Source organism: Netta rufina (genome assembly GCF_964035555.1).
Source record: "Netta rufina genome assembly, chromosome: 2".
NCBI lineage: Eukaryota > Metazoa > Chordata > Aves > Anseriformes > Anatidae > Netta > Netta rufina.
The window spans coordinates 147289984-147309240 of record NC_140124.1 but is presented as its reverse complement, the minus strand read 5'-3'; the positions used below and the strand labels follow the sequence as shown (position 1 = coordinate 147309240).

Here is a 19257-nt window from a genome sequence, read left to right as displayed (position 1 = left end):
AAACTATAAATAAAGCTAATGAACATTTCAATGAGCTGCACCCTTTTTTTTTTATTTTTCCTCACTGGTTCCCATGAGGAGGTGAATAAGGCCTCACTGCCCACTGAGGAGTTAGGTGCTTAAACACAACTGAATCCTACAGTGCATCCTATATACCTGGCTTTTCTCACTGGGAACAGGTCTCCTGTTTACTTTTAAACCCCAGCAATGTAGGATTTCAAAGCTTGTTTTATATACAATAGGAAGAAAAAAAATGTTTTTAAGGAGTGACTCATCTGGCCTATTTTATATATCTACTTTGCCAAAAGATGGTCATAAACACCTCCTCATAGATACTAGACAGACAATCTTAAAAAAAAAAAAAAAAAAAAAAATAGTGCAAATGATTCTTGTGCTCTGTTCAGCCTAATCCAGATGCTCTCTTATACTAACATCCCTCTAGCACTTGAGGGAAGGTAAATGTAAAGAAAACTTTAAAATGCAGAAATGTAGAATAAACACAAACTAGAATGCATGAGACCACACTGATTCTGGTGTTTAAGTGTCCAAGAATATCAAGTGCCAGACTCTACTAGTGTTGAAGTTCAGCCCCACCACAGTAATTAAATTGCAATTTCAATTGTATATTATTCTACTGAACAGCAATGTTAATTGGGTATTATTCTACAGTTCTCAGCATCATCACATTTTAGGATGCATGGAAAAGAAAAATCAGTTCATTATTATAATGTATTATTTTTATTTCAAAACAGTATGTTCTGAATGATTTCAAGATATCTTACAACTCTTTATTAAGCACAGCAGGCTTTATCGAAAAAAAAAAGTGTTCATGGATATTATATTCATATTAATTATAAAGCATGCCACTGTGGTTGAAATCAAATATAAATTAATATGTATACAACCCGTGTGTTTTCAGTTAAGATCATTGCATCAATGCTTAAAGAAAAAATACACATACCAGCTCTTGCCTGAACAGCAGAAGCCTTTTTTTGTCCAAAGTAGTGTAGTTCAACCCTTTCGGCTTCTTTTCAGCAACAGTAATGAAGGCCCTAGGACAAAACAATAACTTTTTTTTTGAATATGTGTTTGTTTGGTATGGTTTGTTTTTTATGCCAGTTGCTAAAATGCATTGAAATGAAATGCTCCCTGTCTGCTGCAGTACATGAACCAGAAGACAGAGAGGCTGAAATTCTCTGTCTAAAATAAATACTGAGCACCTAGAGGAGTCAAAGAATAGAGTCCAGAATCTCTGCACCACACTTCACAAAAACAGGATTAATAATTTAGGGTTTATATCTATTTTGAGCCAAATCATGTTGTCTGACATGGAGCCCATTGGAGCATTTATCCTAGCACGTGGGATCCTTTGCTTTATGTTAACCTTGCATATTTCTACAGTATGCCTATCTCACACTGTATTAAATCCTATTTATTTCCACATATGTTCTATTCTTAGAGTCCAGAAAGCCAAAGCAATATGGAAATGATTGGCAGCAGTCTCCTGTCAATATTGAACGTTGAAAGTAGCAATAAAATATTTTCTTTGTGTAAATAGAAACTGCAATTTGGGAAGCCCTTTGTTTTTATAGCAAAATAAATATATATATCCCAGTAAGTTTACTGTACTTTTTATTATTATTTTTATCACCAGTTTCCTTGTCTAGTCTTGAATTTGTGGCCAACATATAAAGTTGATTTGCTGTATTCCTTTAGTAAATGTAGTTACCTGCTCTGATTGATAAAATCACTTAGAGTCGTCCTCATTTTCTCCTCAGATTCAATTTCTGAAACCTTGATCAAATCCTTTACTTGCTCTAATGATTCCTCCTAAGAAAAACACATGAAAAAGCTATTATGCAAAGAAGGGTGCTCTGTCACACTGCCAATGCTGTAATGCCATTATTCACCACATGACTAGCAAGAATGAGGCAGGTGGGTTTGCAACGTGACAAAACAGGACCTTTGATGTACCACTAATCTTGATGTGCACAGAGAGAAGGCTCCAGCAGCATGATTTGTTTTGACCTTTCCGCAGTCTCTCCAACATGTTTATACTGCTTGGAGCTGCTTTGTTTTCTCACTTTGGTGAAGACCAGTCAGCAGGAAACATTCTCCACTAGCTGAGAGGAAAAGCTATATAATTCAACTTGGTTCTTTGTGCAGCCTGCTGCTCACATTTAGCAAGCTGCTGGAGTTAACTTCTCAAACCTCAGCAGGCAAATAAGGCCTAGCCCAACACCTACAGTCACCATTGGGAAGTGGAGTCTGTCCTCACGAGCTAAGATAAAGGGCTAAATGGCAAGAAATAGAGCTGGGGGAAACTGTGGGGCCTGTTCTGGGGAGCCTTACCTCTCACTGATGTGATCTGCTGAATGCCTGAACCTGGGAGCATGGTTGCCACTTACCAGATGGTCTGCCATTTTCTCAAGAGTGTTGGAGGAGTACAAGCGAAAGGTCTGGTTGCCCCAGTAGCTCTTGACACAGATGCAGGGCTTCCTCTCATCGTACGGCAGGTACTGATAGTTCCTAGGAAAACAGCGTGCACAGCAGATCATAAAAGTAAGAAAGGAATTCAGGGGAGGCAATAGGAAGAAAAGCTGTTTGGTGCTCTCTCATAGCATAAAAACCAAAGACACCACAGGATGTGTTCATATGTGCTATCCAGTAAACACACGGTAAGAAAAAACAGAAGCATCACTTACAAGATCACATGCTTTCTATGAGAACCATGAAAGTAAAAGTCTTGAAGTCAGTGGATCTAATTCCAATGTTTTTCAGGGTAGGAGAAAAGCCACGCGAAGAGGCATGCAGAGAAGCTCTGAAATACTCTGCTAATGATGGTAAGCAATAGGAGTACAACATAGAGCAGAAAAATGAGCAAAGATTAAAATCTGATCATGTCTTTAAGAGCAATGGCTCTGTGCACCGCATGGCAGGACAAGTTTGGCAGAGTCTCACTGCCAGTTTCATTTCATGGGACACTTTTTTCAAAAACGATGGCTAGTGGATATTGACATGTCTTGGTAGAAGCTGATCTGCAGGACCCTGCTTAGTAAAAGTGACACCTAACTCATAACAACTCTGCAATAAAATGCATCTGCTCAACTCTCAGGGCCAAGCTGTCATATTGACTTTTTTTGCAGAGCTACTTTCTTCTGGTGTTTACTTAAAAGAGGGTCTTGTACTGAAAAAATGAGCAAGACACCAGCACAACCAGAGGCTCTGCAAACTTTAATGCACACTTGGCACAGAGCCTGGTGTTTTCATTAGAGTTGTGGCAGCCACGACATCAAAAGCATGTACCTGATGAGCACCTGATGTCCTCCCTTTATATAACACTACAATGCTATGATACACCACATTTAGCCATACTGGATTTAACAGTAGAAACTGCATCATTTTAGCTAACAACAGCAGGACAGTGGAGGGCTTTTTAATGGAAACAAAGCTCTATAAACTGCTTTACATTCTTCTGGGAATGGCTCCAACTGAATGCCACGAATTCATGCTCTGCAGCTGAGCAGAGGCTGTACCAAAGAACTCTTTTCTGGTGTGTACTCATCTTGTGACTGTTCAGTATTTCTCCACTGAAACTGATTCTCTAGATAATAAAGAATAAAAGTCCTGGAGCCTCCTACTCTTCACAGTATCCCACAACTGGAAGGAAAAATCGTTGCATTTTCCATTTCCTCTCCTCTGGGAGAGGCTGTGGTACTTCAGCTCTGGTGCCTGGAGCACCTCCTGCCCTCCTTCTGCACTGACCTTGGGGTCTGTAGGGCTGGTTCTCACTCCTCACTCTACCAGCTGCTGTTGTGCAGCAGTTTTCTTCCATTTTTTAAATCTGCTCTCACAGAGGTGCAAACAGCATCACTCACTGGCTCAGCTCTGGCCAGCAGCAGGTCCCTTTTGGAGCAGCTGAAGCTGGCTCTGATCTGACATGGGGCAGCTGCTGGACCATGCTCACAGAGGCCACCCCTGCAGCCCCCCACTACCAAGTCCTCACCACAAAAACCCAGAACACCCAAATAGTTTTTTAGAAAAGTTTTACTGTTCAAAAATAGATGAAAATCATCTCTACAAGTACATTTGACTGTCCTATGGAATATCATAAGACAAGCAGAATTTCCAATATACTTGCCCCACCATAACCTACAGCAAGTTAAGCATTACACATCAAATTTGGTGAGCAGCAGAGCTACACAGGTCTTGGACAGTCAAACATGTGGTGCTTTCATAAGAGGGAGGAACAATCTCTCAACTATCTCTCAATGCCAGAACTTCTTGACCTGAAATTCACAGAGCACATCAGTTCTTTCATGGGATTTACTAAGAAAATTATATGGCCATGAAATAACTCAAATGGAAGACTGAGCTCTGAAGTTTATTACTCCTTCTATGAGAATTTGCGGGAACCACTTTTTCCATTTTAGCTTATGCATGCCATATATTTTGATATAAATGTGGAAAATTCCTGGCAATTTCATGGTCCCTACATGAGAGGTCTCATTGCTCTGCCTGCTCTTTTAATTAGCCAGTGGTTTAATCTCCAAAATGGACTCTTATTTTTTGCTGCTGTTCGTTTATGATTCAAAAACACAGAGTTTATTTAAAATATTGGTGTCACATTACGTACTGATTAATACTGAAAATAACCAGCAGTGATACTGATAAGATTCCAATATGAGGTGACAGCCCTAAAGTCACTATTTGGTATCTGTGGCTGGCCAAACTGTTTTAGATAGCACAGAAGGGAAAAAAAAAAAAAAAAAAAAAAAAAAAAAAAAAAAAAAAAGATGCAGCATGTTACATAAATTTGAGGAACAAGGACACATAATGAGAGCAAACTTGGCTAATATTGGAGAGAGTCAAGAAGCAAGTAGTAGATTTGAAGAATGATTCATTCTTTTACAACAGTTCTTTAAATCTGAATTTTTGTTAAGGGAAAAACTAAAAATCTCAAAGTCTCTCATGAAGGATAATAACCCAGCATGTACCCAAATATGCAATCCTGGTAATGAGGAGAGGCAACTATCTTTCTGATAAAGATTGTTTTTCCTCTTTTATTTATTTATTAGCTATAGTAAAAAAAGTAATCTGCTATGGTATTTTCATTTTTGTTTTGTTCCACTGCCTCTTATTTAATCTGGCTGAATCACCAATTACAGGGAAGGATGAAAGTACTTCTTAACTTTAGGGAGGCCCAGAAACCAAACAGATCCAGGTTCCAATTTCCCACCTGGCCCTTATATCTGTAAACTGCTTGGCAGTGCCTGGCCTTCTACAGAAAGAGATACCATCTAGTCTTGGCAGTTGGCTATACTAGGGATTGTTCTACCTAACAAAGCAACAAAGAAAATATTTATTTTCTTTGAAAATATTTATATTGGTATCTTTGAAATGAATTAAAGCTTTACGCTTTGTTTATAAGCAAGGCCATTTAGAAGTCTTCTGCATGTATTCATTCTTTGCCCCATCCTTTATTTTAAGAGGACTATTTCCTCTTACTTTTGTTACTACTTGCTTTTTAAGTCTACGTCTATAATTATTAGCTCTGGAAAGTGTTCAGGGAAATTGTCTCTTGCCTTGACCAGATGTCAATATTTTGATGTGTTACTCTGCTTCTGGAGCTGATCACTGGATGGATGCTACTTGTGATCAGGGTATAGGTCCCTCAGCCAGGGACAGCACTGAAGGAGTTGTACTCTTTCTTACAGCTTTCCAAATGCATAACACAGCCCTTTTAAAAACATCAGAACAAGAAGTTCAATGAAGCCAATGAAGCCAAAATCAGCAGGCAGTGAAAATCAGCAGGCAGTGAAAAATGGCATGTAGCCCATCCACTTCAGTGGAGCCTGGGAAATTTACTGTTGTGAAAGACGTGATAGAAGATGCACAACATCCTCTTTTGAAAGCCTTAAATCCACACAATTGGTTTAATGCTGCCAGGGTTAATTAATGAGTCCCACAGGATTATAAAACAGTAACCAGAGTTGCGCATGATGAGGCTTTAAAACATAGATCCTCACCTGTTCCCACCTGTGATAAGTGGCTTCTCAGGGTGCGTGGTGGATATCAAGGGTACTCCAAGGTCATGAGAAATTTCATCCTCCCTCTCATGTAGCAGACTTTCTTCCACTTCTCCACCACGTGCCTTCTTTTTCCCTCCAGCTCCCACTGACACTCCATCAGTAACTCTACCAAAGTTACCTAGAGACACAGGATTACAAGTGAAGAGATGGCTACCTTGGAGGTGGCAAATTGGAATGGAGGTTTAAAAAGAGGAAGAATATTCATAGTAAAAAAATCTTTGTCCCCCCATGTTCATTAGTTGTTCTGCATATAAAGGTCCTAATAATTTAAATCTATTACCATGTCTTTTCAGACTCCAGGACAGGGCTTTCTTGCCAGCCCTTCCCAATAGGTACCTAGGGTATCACAGAGTGGTGTGATTTTCTGTTTGCTGGCCCCTAGGAAAACAAAAGGAACTTCTGCTTTTGATAAAGAAATTCAGAAGCAAAACCAATACTGTTGTTGATATTTTACACCCAGGAGTCTCTATGTGTGTTTGATTTAAATAGCAACTCTATGTCTTCTTTACAACATGTGGATGATCATCACAAAGTCTGATCTCAGAAGTGCTAAAGCTCAATTTCAGCCAAGAAAATTTTGCAAAGTAGGGTTGCAGAGGGACCTTCAGCAATAACAATAATTTGAGGCCCCAACTTCATGCCTGAATCCACACAACTCTGCTAACAATACAGCTGTCTTCTCTGATATGATTTTGCCTTAAAGGGCAGTTATCAGCACTGGGGAAAAGGTGCATCCATCAGAGTGGTAATTACAGGTTTTATAAGAGACAGACAGAAAACATTCACTGCGGGAAAGGGGTGTGCTGAGTCAACTCATACAACATCACATTCTGGATTTTAGGTTCTGCTCATCATGTAAATAATGGATATTTACCAAATTTGGATCTGAATTTCAACTGCACAGATAACTGACAGATGTTCAGGTCCAGAGTTCAGAGTCGGACTCTTCTTTAGTATTACTGCCAACAAGACTCAGTATCATTTCTTACCCAACTATGTACATAGTTTCTTGTTATTCCTAGCTCTGCTTCCTGAGAAGTTTCAGCATGAATCAATATCACTCATTGATTTCTCTATTTGTCAGAGTAACTCTCCCTGCACACATACCCTTACAATTGAGTGTACCAACTTATGTAAGCATAAAGATGGCAAGTGTCAGGGTGTTACTCTGCCCTGGGACTCTAACACAGAGATAAGCATACCCCTGCAAGGGAAATAAGACCATTTCTGGCTTCTCTCTCAGGGGAAATTTCTTCTGGTTTGAAAATATCCAGTCAACATTCATGAAAATTTCTTATTTTTTTCTTTAGTCTGCTCCTGGGGACAACTCAGCTCCAACATGAGGATGCTGCTCATGCAGTACTGCCCTGCTTTACCCAGAAAGAGAACAGGACTTATCAGGAGGATTTCACAGGGCGAGCTGGTGCATTCATTTTGAGGCTTGGCTATACAATAACCCCTGTGCCACACTCACAAACCCACATGTAGGTCAGCGGGGTTGGCCAAGAGGGTCCACACAGATCCTCCCTGCAAAGAGGCTCCATCACAGCCAGGGACAAGTTGCAATGAACGCTGCAGAATGATCACCATGCTGAGATAAACTTTTTCAGTTGGATCTCCCAGGAGATTTGGAGGGTAAATACTGGGTGAGTCGCTGTGTATTGAGTGAGAGGATTTGTATTAATACAGAGCACCTGGGAGTAGAGACAGCTAAGTGACTAGAATAAACATGATGCTACCCAGGGAAATGATGATCAGAGTTTAATACAAACCTGTAATCCCTGCTCTGAAGGTGATGCCTGAACCCTAAGACAGAGCTGTCAATAGCACATAGTGTCCACTTGCAGTCAAGACCTCCACTCTGCTTTGGAGAAGAGCTTAATATACTTACCAACAGAAACCTCAAAGGTTATTGGCTTGTCCCCAACCTTCCTATCAATCATTGTGGCTTCAAAAAACGTCCCAAAGAGAAGGAAATCCTCAATTTTCTCTTCATAGATCTATTGGAAAAGAAGGAGGCAGAAAAAAAAACATGGCATTTATTTTATCTTCTACCCTTTTTTTATAGCACAGAGCCTTTACAAGTCTCTAGCAGCTGTGTTACTGTTGTATATCTATCAGTCTGAAGTGCTCAGTGAGACAATATGTAGGGAGAAGTAATAACACTCTAACAATCTGCTCTGATTGGAAAAAGGAAAAGAGAAAGGGAAAGGGAAAAAGGGAAACAATCTGTATGACTTTGGTCTTATCAATAGTGTCCAGCTATATCAGATGGTCACATAGAAGTCATTACCTCTCACTTCATATTCCTCCTCACCAGAAGTCCCTATTAAATGGTTTCAGTATATCCACGTATTCCTAAAGCATCATTCAACCTACGGCAGTTCAAGGGCTCTCTTTGACATGTCACCATCCTGAGATAAGTTATTTTGCAGTAAGTGTAGCAGTACTCATTTGCATTGTGATAGTAAATGCTACCACGCTAATGCGTCCAGGCAGAGGAGTGCTTGTCCAGCTCTACTTCTCCAGGGATGACTTTTACCTACTGCCCTTGTGTTTGTACTGCCACGACATTGGCCTTGTAAGTAAGACTCAAAGATCTCTGGCATCCACATTTTATTAAATGCCAGCCCTGTGCAAAAGCCTAGTGAAACCAAGCAGCCATTGATTTATTTTTATTCTTCTGTGCTTTAAACCACAGGCACAAAGGTGGGCTCTCCGTGTGTGGGGAGTAGTCCTCTGCTGTTTACCTTCCCTGGCATCACAGCACAGAGACTGGTAACCCTGTTTGCAGCTTTTCACAGAATGTGGAAGCACAGGAACCAGAGTCTCAACACAGAAGCACACCCTGCAAAGGGTAATGACCTTTTGTGGAGTTTTGAGACTCAGTTTGGCTCTTTATAAACCTATTGGAGACACATCCAAGGGAAGCTAGCTGAGACCTCCAGTGCTCTCAGGTTATTAACAAAACAAGCTATTAGTCCCAAGACAAGACTAAGCTCAAGCAAGCTGAATTTTTTCCTTTGAGTTCTCCTCAAACTCACATCCTGACTGCCACAATCTACCTGATGCAAATACTACTGATTTCACAGCATGAACACCCGTCTCCTGAAGCCCATTAGGCAAGATCAGAAGTAGTGTCTTTTGCAACAGTGAGGCAATGAATAAAACATCAGCTGTACATGAATATTTGTTTCCCTGCCTTTTTCAAAGCAGAAACTGCCTTTGACATAGCCAATGACCTCTTCATTTTGAATAAAAAAACAAAGCCCTTTGCTATACACAGCAAAGGAGCATAGGTCTTCAGCGAAAGGATTAGCAGCATCTCAAATCTAAGTTAACACCACAAGCAGACTGCAGCTCCAGAGTAGCGTTGGCTTCTCTGCATCTTGATTATTTTCAGCATGAACCCAGAGCGTGGTGTGCCTAGTAAAGCTGAGGCTCAGAGCTTACGACCAACACATCCACCACCCATTATAAAGAAAGCAAATTACAAATGTTTAATATCTTTTCGCTGTTGGACTCGGTCAATAAAGTTGAGCTTTGGGGCCAGGTAATTTGCCTCTGTTGTCTCAGAGGCACTATGTGACATTTTTTGCCTTATTTGTAATGGCTCCCGTTCCTGCTTTTCTTTTCAGAGAGTCGTAATACAATTACTGTGTCTACTGTAGTGTGAAATATTGCTGAACGTCAAAAACAAAAGAATACCAAGCAGCATTGCATTATGTTGTTGCCTTTTACTCATTCTGTATTTGAAACTGAGGCAAAGTTATCAGAAATAAATCCTTATTACTATTATTAATATTTATTGGTGTTTCAGCAGGGTTTGTTTCCCTACCTGGAGTATTTAGCTAGTACCTAAAACCATATTGTCTGAAGCCCTCATAAAAATAGATCTCTTCTATATAAAGGAAAATCTATATGAAAATAAATTTCTTTTCATGTCACGTCTATTACAATCTTCAGAGAAGACCTGAGGGAAGAAGGCAATTTGCAGCTATATAAGTACATAAAGCAAGACCAGGGCACAGGCTTGCACACTGGCGTACAATTACCCATACCATTTCTCTGCTAACACACTCCTTGACCTGTTCCAGCTAGCACTCATGCAGGCAATGATGGAGCAGAGTCGAAGAACAAGCACGTGGCAAGGCTAGACCTCAAGACCAGAGAACCATTTCTCATGTTTTATTTACTTGTAGAGATGGAGTCAAAAGACCAGGAATCAGATCTACCAAAGGACACAATTACCTTAGGCACTAAGGTGAGACTCCCATTACAAAAGCCAAAATGTTGATCAGTGGCATGCTGTACTGAAGGGGGAAGAAAACTGGTTAAAAATATTTTTTCTTCCCAATTATGGGGTAAAAAATAGAGCTTTTGTATGTACCCATGTGCTGTTGCTCCCAGACTGTGATGTGATGGAGCAGGAATCACAGAGCGGTTCAGCATCTGAGCCCATGTCTTGCCACAACTGCACAACCTTCTCAAAGCACCATAGCACAGATCCTCCAAGGTTGCAAATCCGTACAGCAGGTGAAGGCAGTAAATTTACATGGGTTAACTTCAGCTGAGGCTAAGCCAATCTAAAGCTGCACTGACAATGCAGGGCTAAAGGAAGAAAGTTAGATGCAGCCATCTAGGCTGCACTTGAATCTCTCTGCACTTGCAGAAATTTTACATCAGTGTTTCCCTACTGACTTCAATTGACAACTACCAATTTTCTCAAATGAGTGCAGGAAATCAGACTTATTGCAATCTATTCCCTTGGCTCTCTACCATTTAGCAGGTATTACATCCTGTAAGGTTCTAGTAGAAACACATGGATGCAGCTAGCGCAGAAAGGGCAATAGGGCAGAAGAATTAAGTTTTATGGAAACCAAGTCCTAAGCGATACTTCCTGTCAGTTACAGATACATATTAATGCTTTATTTTATATTAATGCTTCTTTAATGCTAATATTAATGTGTTGCATTATTATGGGAAGATACCAAGACTATGGAAGCAAGTCATAAAAGCAGTATGCATGATCCGAAACCAAATACACAAGTCAGAGCCATCCTCAGAGGTACAGGGACACATGTTAATCAATCTCTTAATATTATACTGACCTCTGAAGGCACATCAAATGGCTCGACTTCCACTTCAGTTGAGTTTGTCTTATCTGAAGGAGAAGCTGACTTTCCATCCTCTCCTGCTTTGTCAGTTTTGTCTTTTCCTTTGGATGCTTTGGAGTCTTTATCTTTAGATGGCAATTTGATATCCTTGATAATCCTAGAAAACTTTGACTCACGGGCTCCTCCTGAGAGTATCTCCACAGCAATCTCTATGAAGAGACGTCCCCTGAAGGAGGCCCCTTCTCCAAAACCTTCATTAAGCTCCTGGTGGTCATCCATGAGGCTGTTATTCCTGGCTGAGCCATAGAGATTGATCCAGGCAGGCCCAAAGGTAGGCAAGAACCCTGGAGATAAAGCACATTTTATGGCATTTCCATTTGGCGTTAGTGCGCTCTCCCGACAGTCTGCTCAAACAAAGCTTGCCTCTTGTGCACCAAAAGCCAAACCTGGACCCATTTCTATACCGGTGGTGACCAATTCACTGTTTTTCAGGGTAATTCTTAGGCACCAAGGAGCCTCTGTCAACACACAGCCAGGGACTCTGCCAACCTGAAGCTCTTTCTCAGAAGCTGTTCATACTACATGTGCTGGGTGCATGGAACCTGTTGCACCTCTTGGAGAAAAAAAAAAAAAAAAAAAAAAAAAGATCTTGCTACCACAGACTGAAGACTGGGGCACAGTGGGAAAGGCTTTCTTACCTTGTCAAGACAGTTCACAGTCCCATGCCACTACCCACCTTATATGATTTATCTTTTTTTTGTTGTTGTTTAATGCCTCAGCTAGAGATTTAAATTGCCAAGTTTAAGGAGGTACCATGGCTTTGCTGAGCTGTAATAGCTGACCGTATTCCACACTAGGATAATACAGCATAAATAAGGCTATAGGTGTATGCTCAAACATCAGTGAAATGACTCCAGGTAGTGAACTTCGCATACATGAGGGCTTACGCTTTATTCTGTGCTGCCTCCTTGAGCTCTGATGTCACCCAGTTGAGCTCTAACAAAACACTTTGCTCTTCCTGGATAGATCAGAAACATAAGCCCGCTATGGCTGTAATTTGCACTTTGTGCTTTCATTGGCAGACAAACTAGCACAAACTACAAACTTATATCAGTCATTCCTAATGAGCTAGAGCAAGTTATTGCCACAGTCACAGAGAAGGTACCAAATTATGTAGCAGCCCTGTAACAAGAAAAGCAGTGGCACACCACCATACACAAAGCACAAGGAGAATAACTGAATAACTTCAGATTAAGCAAGAGTAATTAAGCAATAGCTCTCAGAACCACCCCCCCCCCCAAAAAAAAAAAAAAAAAAAAAAAAAAGGATTTACTTGAGCTCTGGGAATCCCTGAAATGGGCTTAGTCAATGCCCAGGTCTCAAACAAGTAGATTTTACTGTAGGGACATGTTTTGGAACAGGCATTGTTCCATTTACCTTTGTCACCATCTTGTTCATTTGATATTTTCTTCAAATCAATGAAGTGGGTGGCTAAGGCCACGTCATTCATGCTGCCTTCATCCCAGACCTGGATTTTGACTCTTCGGCAGAGTGGAGGGAACATTTCCTTGAAGATAATCTGTTCGTGCCATACAGGATCTGCACAGTTCTTTTGCACTGTTGTCCGACCCTGAAATGAAAGTCCAGGATATTTAACCCTAGAGGGATCAGACTCTGGAGAACAGCAGTGAGTATAGCAAAAATTGCACTCAGTAACATCTTTCCAGTCAATTTTTAAGCACAAATATCCTATCTTGAAAGTACATCTGTTTCTCTGTTAGATTGTTTATTTTCCCCTCTGTATCTAATAAAAGACCACATTATGGCTTAAGAATTCTCACCTGCATATAGCGGAGCTCGGAATAAAATATAATTCTTCAGGGCCCTTATGCACAAAACATGTCTAGGAAGCCAGACTTTGGTGTTTCTGCTACAAACTGCACATCTTTAAATGGCTTTTGAAATACCTTGGTAGTAGTAATGCAGTGCAATTTGTCTCGTAAGATGAAATTCATTATAGCTGCCAGGCTGTAGGTACCAATGGAATTACCTTAATCGAGGCAATTTATCTAGTATAAAATATGATTACTGTGGCTCGTGTTCTGGGCACACGCCTGTGTGCTAGGGAGGTAGGCTGGAGCTCCTCCTAGCCTGGCAGAGAGGGCAGGACCATAAAACAATCAGTGCAGCCACGGGCCGTCTGCTTTCACATTTGGTGAAGAGAAATGAGTAAAAAAACCTGCCAACAATATCTCTAAACCCATATTTTACATGCCAGTCTGCAAACTCACATCAGTCACCCATTCTTGTGTCTTCTTCATATCTCTATTAAGCCTGAAGAAGCTGCATACATTTAACGAATCATTTTAACCCATACTAGCTTCAGATGTAACACTTTGCAATTTGGGTTCACAATAAATGATGAAATCAGCACCACAGGCATCATTCTCATGCCCAAAACATCTGTAAAAGATGAACTAGAGTTCACCCCAGGGCTTCCATGCACACAGAAAGCATTGCTGGTTTAAAACCTTTTCCAGTTAGTTTCTTTCCTTGTTAAGTCAATAATGAAGACAAGCTCCCTGACAAGGTGCTTCATGGACTTAACAGAGGAACCAAATCCCTGGGCTCTGGTCCTCTTCCACCATCAAGTCAGAAGGCAGCTCTCTGTAGCACCATGTTAAATTTTGCAGGAGCTGCAGGAGTAATGAATCCAGGCATCGCTGAGAGTCTACTTGAATGCTTCTTCTCTTGCTACCCCCAGAAAACCTGCAAGGTTTTCTGCTGAATTACAGCAGAATAGTTCCCTAGTGAATACACATCCCTAAAATCCAGATTGAACCTATTTTAGTGATTTCAGTCCTGTTTTATTCACTTTAACGAGACCAGAATATAGGACTGATGTAATACTACACTGGGTGATTCACTGTCTTGTAACTGGACGTTTTAGTAACTTCTGCAGAATTCACTTTCCCATCCTGCTGCCTGACTCTAACCTATAGCTGTGAGGCTGATACCAGTTCTTCCACTGGCATTAAGTATTTCCTTCACTTTGTTCCTGCATAATTTAAGAACTGAAAATTTTCCTTCTGATGAAAGAAATATGTCTTCCCTGTTTTACATAACAATAAGTTATGTAAAACATCATCTCTATTGCCTGCCTATAACATAGCTAGCAGGAAAGAAGGCCTACATTTGTGATCAAGAGGATCCCAATTACCATTTGACCTGCAAACATGACCACCACATAGGGATCCACAAGGTCCTTACTGTCTCCTATGAATGCTTTGGTGACATTGGCCATGATGCTAGAGTTCATCTTCGGAAGCCCTTCTGCTTTGTAAATTCTCACATAAAATCTGGCCCATGGTCTTTCAGATGGAAATCCTTTGGGGATCAAGAGGTTCCTGAAAGTAGAAAGAAGCCAAATCCTTAAAACAGAAGGCTCAGACAACGAAGTGATTTTTTTCTCCAAAATCGTCACCTCAAGTTAGCTTGTGTTCTGAGGGGATATGAATTTGTTTCTGCTTCTAAACTAAAATGTTTTCTGGTTACCATGAGAAAGTGGTACCACATTATTCAGGAGCCATGTCTATGTGATAGACAACTAACTACGAAAGCACAGAAAACGCAGTTTGGAGGTGACCTCTGGATGTCATCTGGCCCAACCCCCTGCTCAAAGCAGGTTCAGTCCAGCTCTGCCCTCTTCATTTGACAGTTGAAGACACCAGTAAGATGCTCCTTAACCTGTTTTTCTTAAGGCTCAAGTAACCAACCCACTCCCCCTCTTGTAGGCCATGGGTTCCAGCCCCCTGTCATCTTGGTGGCCCTCCTTGGACTTGGTTCTGTACGGTAGTACTGACCAGAAACATTGCTCTTGTAAAATGTGAAGTATGCTGGCAGCTCATTGTATTTCTGTATTTTACATGGAGAATGCACTTGAGTTTACCTAAGGATATAGAAAATATTTATGTGCACACATCTGATGGATGAGAAAGAATAGCATCTCCTCATGCTTTTTCTTCTTACCTCACTGCTTCTCAGAAATATTTCAGCTGGTTTCAGATCAATGAACCTTCTGTCATGGATAATCTGGCACTTAGCCACAGGGCATGGTCAACTCTATCAGCTACAGGGAAGTGACCCTAACCTGCCTTTCAATTTAGATGAGAGGATTATAAAAAACTCTCTTTGAGCACATCAGAACAGCCAGGTATATGGCGACTTCTGCTATTAACCCTGTGTTAGCAAGGCCAGGACTGAAAATAGAGCAGAGGACTTTTGAGGTAGTTAGTAAAGAAGAATGCAGTAAAAAACAAACAAACAAACAAACAAACAAAAATCTATAGCAATACTTTTCAATCTGCTCCTCAGTATCAGCTGTTTTCTGTGTGGCTTGTATCGTGTCGCCTTTGCCAGTCACACTGATGTCACACTTCAGGTATCCCTTGGCTCCCGTCCTAATGTCAGCAGGGTCTGTGAGAAGCGCCCACTTGTCACAAAAATGATGGCCTGTAAAATGGACAAACTTAAACACACAGCTAGAGGTGGGTGCAAAACATGCAAACGTTCATGTGAATTCACCCACAACAGCCCTTGCTGCAGCCCTGCTTGATCAACCCTCCTCATGCAAGGTCCTAAAACTTTACATTAAGTTGTTGACCATCACGTTGGGTCCAAAAAAAAAGAGTGTGAGAGAGAGAAAAGAGTGTGCTAGGATGCTCTGGGATCCCAGGGCTATGATCAACCCTCAGACACAGCTATCCCATAAAGCTATGAGTAAGAAATACAGGGCAAAATTCAGACAGTAAGGCAGTCTGACTAGTGACATAGACTGCTCACTTCAGCCAGGCTATTTTTCTTCATTCATTAACTCAGGAGCCCTGAAGTGAGGGTGGCCTGAATGATTCTGCTGTTTTGTCTTTAGATGCCATATCTGGGTGACATCTATAGCAAGTGGCCTAAATACAGCCACTCCTAAAGACTGAGACAAGATCTGATTCTTGAGTAACTGTGGAGGAAAGGAAAATATGTGTTCTGTGGATGGTTGTAAAAACAGACCAAAAAAAGGGGGGGGGGGGGGGGGGAGAGGAGGAGAAGGATAAGTAATTTTCTCTTAGCTTCAAACTTCAGAAAGCACTGGAAATCTCTGAAGATGGAAGGTCAGGTGGAGCCATGGCCACCCTTTCATCACTTCCTTCTCTCCCCCTTTCTGCTCAGACTCTGTTCTCACCTTCAGCTCTCCCCACAATTTCTTCCATGCTCCCTTCTCTCTCCCTGCCTCCACCCATTCTACTGCAACATATGGTGGACCTTCAGCTGCTCTGCAACAATCCATTGGATTCAGGTTTTGTAAGCATTCAGCTGCCCACTCTGACTGAAAAGAAAAGGTGGCTCTGATAAGTGCATCCACCAATGAGCAGATTGTTAAGATGTTTTCAAGGTTGAACTTTTTTTCCTGAAGCTTCAGCTGGTTCACTGGTACCCAAATAGGAAAACAAGTTTTCCAAAAAAGAAAAAAAAAAAGGGGGCTAAATTTATCCCTTGGCATATAACTCAAACACCTAGGTGGAAAAGCAATGCACCTCCCTCTTCCCTCTTCTTACCTTATTTAACAGACAAAAAAAGACAGAAAATGTACCACTTACCTGGCTGACTATACACTGTCCCCAGATCTAGTTTAAAGGAGCCTATCAGCACGCTCCCAATTAGTTTATGGTGCATAACCTGTTAGAAAAAAAAGACAGATTAAAGAATGTCATTATCTCTCTTCTCAGCATAAGAAAGAGCAATCCAAAGATCACATTTGGTTCAGAGGTAATAAGCGGTGAGGTTCAGCACCACCTGAAGATGCTGCACATAGCTGCAGATACAGTCAGAGAGCATTTGAAATCTCTTCTCCCCCCGTGCCTTGTGCCAATTTAGAAACCAATGCAGTCACATCCAGGTGGAATCACCGAGGTTCATCCCAGCTCCCAGGATTAAATAGGTCGGGAATCAGATGGATGCATCTTCACAGCAGATGCATTTATATTACTTATCCTGTCAGTTTAAAATAAATCATAATAAATATAAACACATGGGGCACAGCTGGTTCCGCATTAGGCTGCAGAAATTGTATCACTTTCTGTGAAAGAGCTGAATTGCCGCATGAACTGAGTACACCCACAGGAGAATGAATTAAAGTCTTTCTTTGCAACATTTCAATGTGAACAAAACCAAGAGACTCAATTCTGCTTCACCCCCCACAATATTAATGAAGTCGGAGAAGTGATATAGATGTAAATGAGATGGCAGGCAGGCCCCAGTGAGTCTGTCTCCTTATCCTTCCTGCCAAGTAATGAACTTAATTTAATTCAATTTAATTCAAATTTAATTAATAATATTCCTTTGTCAGATGATTTCTGAATCTATGTGCTTGTGTGTCTGGTTTTCAAATATGTGTCTGTGCTCTGTCTTTTAGACAAGGCAGATGCTAGCAACATATTCCAAAGGAAGATTGGCTCTGGAACTGCATTTGTGAAACAATATGACTCTCACCTTGACTCTGAACAGTTTAAGAGGTTGAATGAAACCCATTCCTTGCTTGGGGAAACATTTCTGAAGGCAGCCTGATTTATCTGGGAAACCTTGGCCAAACTGCAAAGAGAAACTAAACCCCTGGGTCCACAGAAGCTAAATCTAAAGGCTGGGGCTAAATATCCACACATCTGAGAGCATTTTAGGGACATAGAAGACTTTTTAGGGATGTAGAAGACTTCATACCCTGGCTTTGGACCCGTAAATCCTTGACAGAGAGAGATACAGGTCTTTTGAAATTTTTCATTTGATATTTCATGTGACTTCATTTTGTGGATTATTCTCCACTGTGCCTCTATGATTTAGGGATCGTACTCACTTGTCCTTGGTAAAAACTCACTTCAAACATGGAAGGTGTTGAAGTAGAGTGGACAAATAAGCACTTTTAATTCAACCGTGTGTTTAAAGTTTAAAAATTAAGGAACCTTTGTGTGGGAGAGGAGCCAGAGTGCAGCCATGGCCTTGTGCACTGGCGCTGCTTTCTCTCAGTCCCTGCTGACACCAGGTCCCATCATAGCACTGGAGCCTTACTCTCATGAAGCTGGACTAGGGCATGCATGCGGGAAGAAGACATGAAAGCTGAAGGGTTTCAAAATTACACTTTTGTAGGAACTACACGAAAACAGGAGCTTGTCCAAATTGACTGTTTCCATCACAGGATGGGTGGAAGGGGGAAGTTGGCTGTAGGCTTTCTGTGGCCAAAAAAGAAAAAAAAAAAAAAAAAAAAAAAGTTCTTTTATGATGCAGAAATGAGGATATGTGGTAAATTCATATGGTCTTGTCTCAGTGCTCTTTTATTTTCTCTCCAGAGCATGACAAGGTGTTCAGACAGTGTTAGATGTGTAACCCTCAGTACTCTATGCTTTAGGAGATTTGCTGTGTGAACTATGATGTCCTTGGGTAAATGCCTCCTATTCCTACTGAAACAACGAGGATGTCCACTCCTTGTAGTGCACGTGGCACTTTTAACTGCTGAGGAAATACCTCACTGCTTCTATTAAGTGCTCTGCATCTTTCCTGGTACTTTTTCAAGCATATTTTTTCTAATGCAGCAAATAAGGTGAGCATGAAGTGTCTAGTGAATGCCTCTGTCTTCTCTAAGAGGGAGTATTGTACCTAATCTACGTTGTACCTCATAAAGGGTTTGTGGCTTCCCAAACTTGATTGACTCTATATATGACTGAATGTTTTTCTTTGGATTTTCTGAGTGTGAACAAGAATGAACAGCGTTCACGTAGGAAGCATTTCACTACTGAAGATATAGGCTTAGCATGGAAGGGGCATCTAAGTTTTATTATGACATTACTATAAGGTTGCTGGAATGCAGTGGGAGATATTAACTAAGAAAAATATCTATTCCTTAGCAGGTGCTAAGAAACAGCTAATCTCATTTTTTCCTCAAATGTAGAGTTTTAATGCAGCTAGAATAACTGCTGAACTGATGAGCAATAGCACTAATCTTTTTTGAT

At 40.9% G+C, this 19257-nt stretch overlaps 1 protein-coding gene across 1 annotated transcript in view; it reads right to left on the bottom strand.

Annotated features, from left to right (window-relative positions):
• FER1L6 (fer-1 like family member 6) overlaps positions 1-19257 on the bottom strand; it is a gene marked incomplete at both ends in the record, with an annotated part of 72909 nt that overhangs the window by 37322 nt on the left and 16330 nt on the right. The window contains 10 exons of the mRNA XM_084281695.1: positions 962-1052; positions 1730-1830; positions 2409-2529; positions 6030-6210; positions 7984-8092; positions 11204-11553; positions 12647-12839; positions 14430-14616; positions 15565-15721; positions 16858-16936. Of these exons, the coding sequence (XP_084137821.1) occupies positions 962-1052; positions 1730-1830; positions 2409-2529; positions 6030-6210; positions 7984-8092; positions 11204-11553; positions 12647-12839; positions 14430-14616; positions 15565-15721; positions 16858-16936 (1569 nt within the window). The remainder of the gene's footprint in view (positions 1-961; positions 1053-1729; positions 1831-2408; positions 2530-6029; positions 6211-7983; positions 8093-11203; positions 11554-12646; positions 12840-14429; positions 14617-15564; positions 15722-16857; positions 16937-19257) is intronic.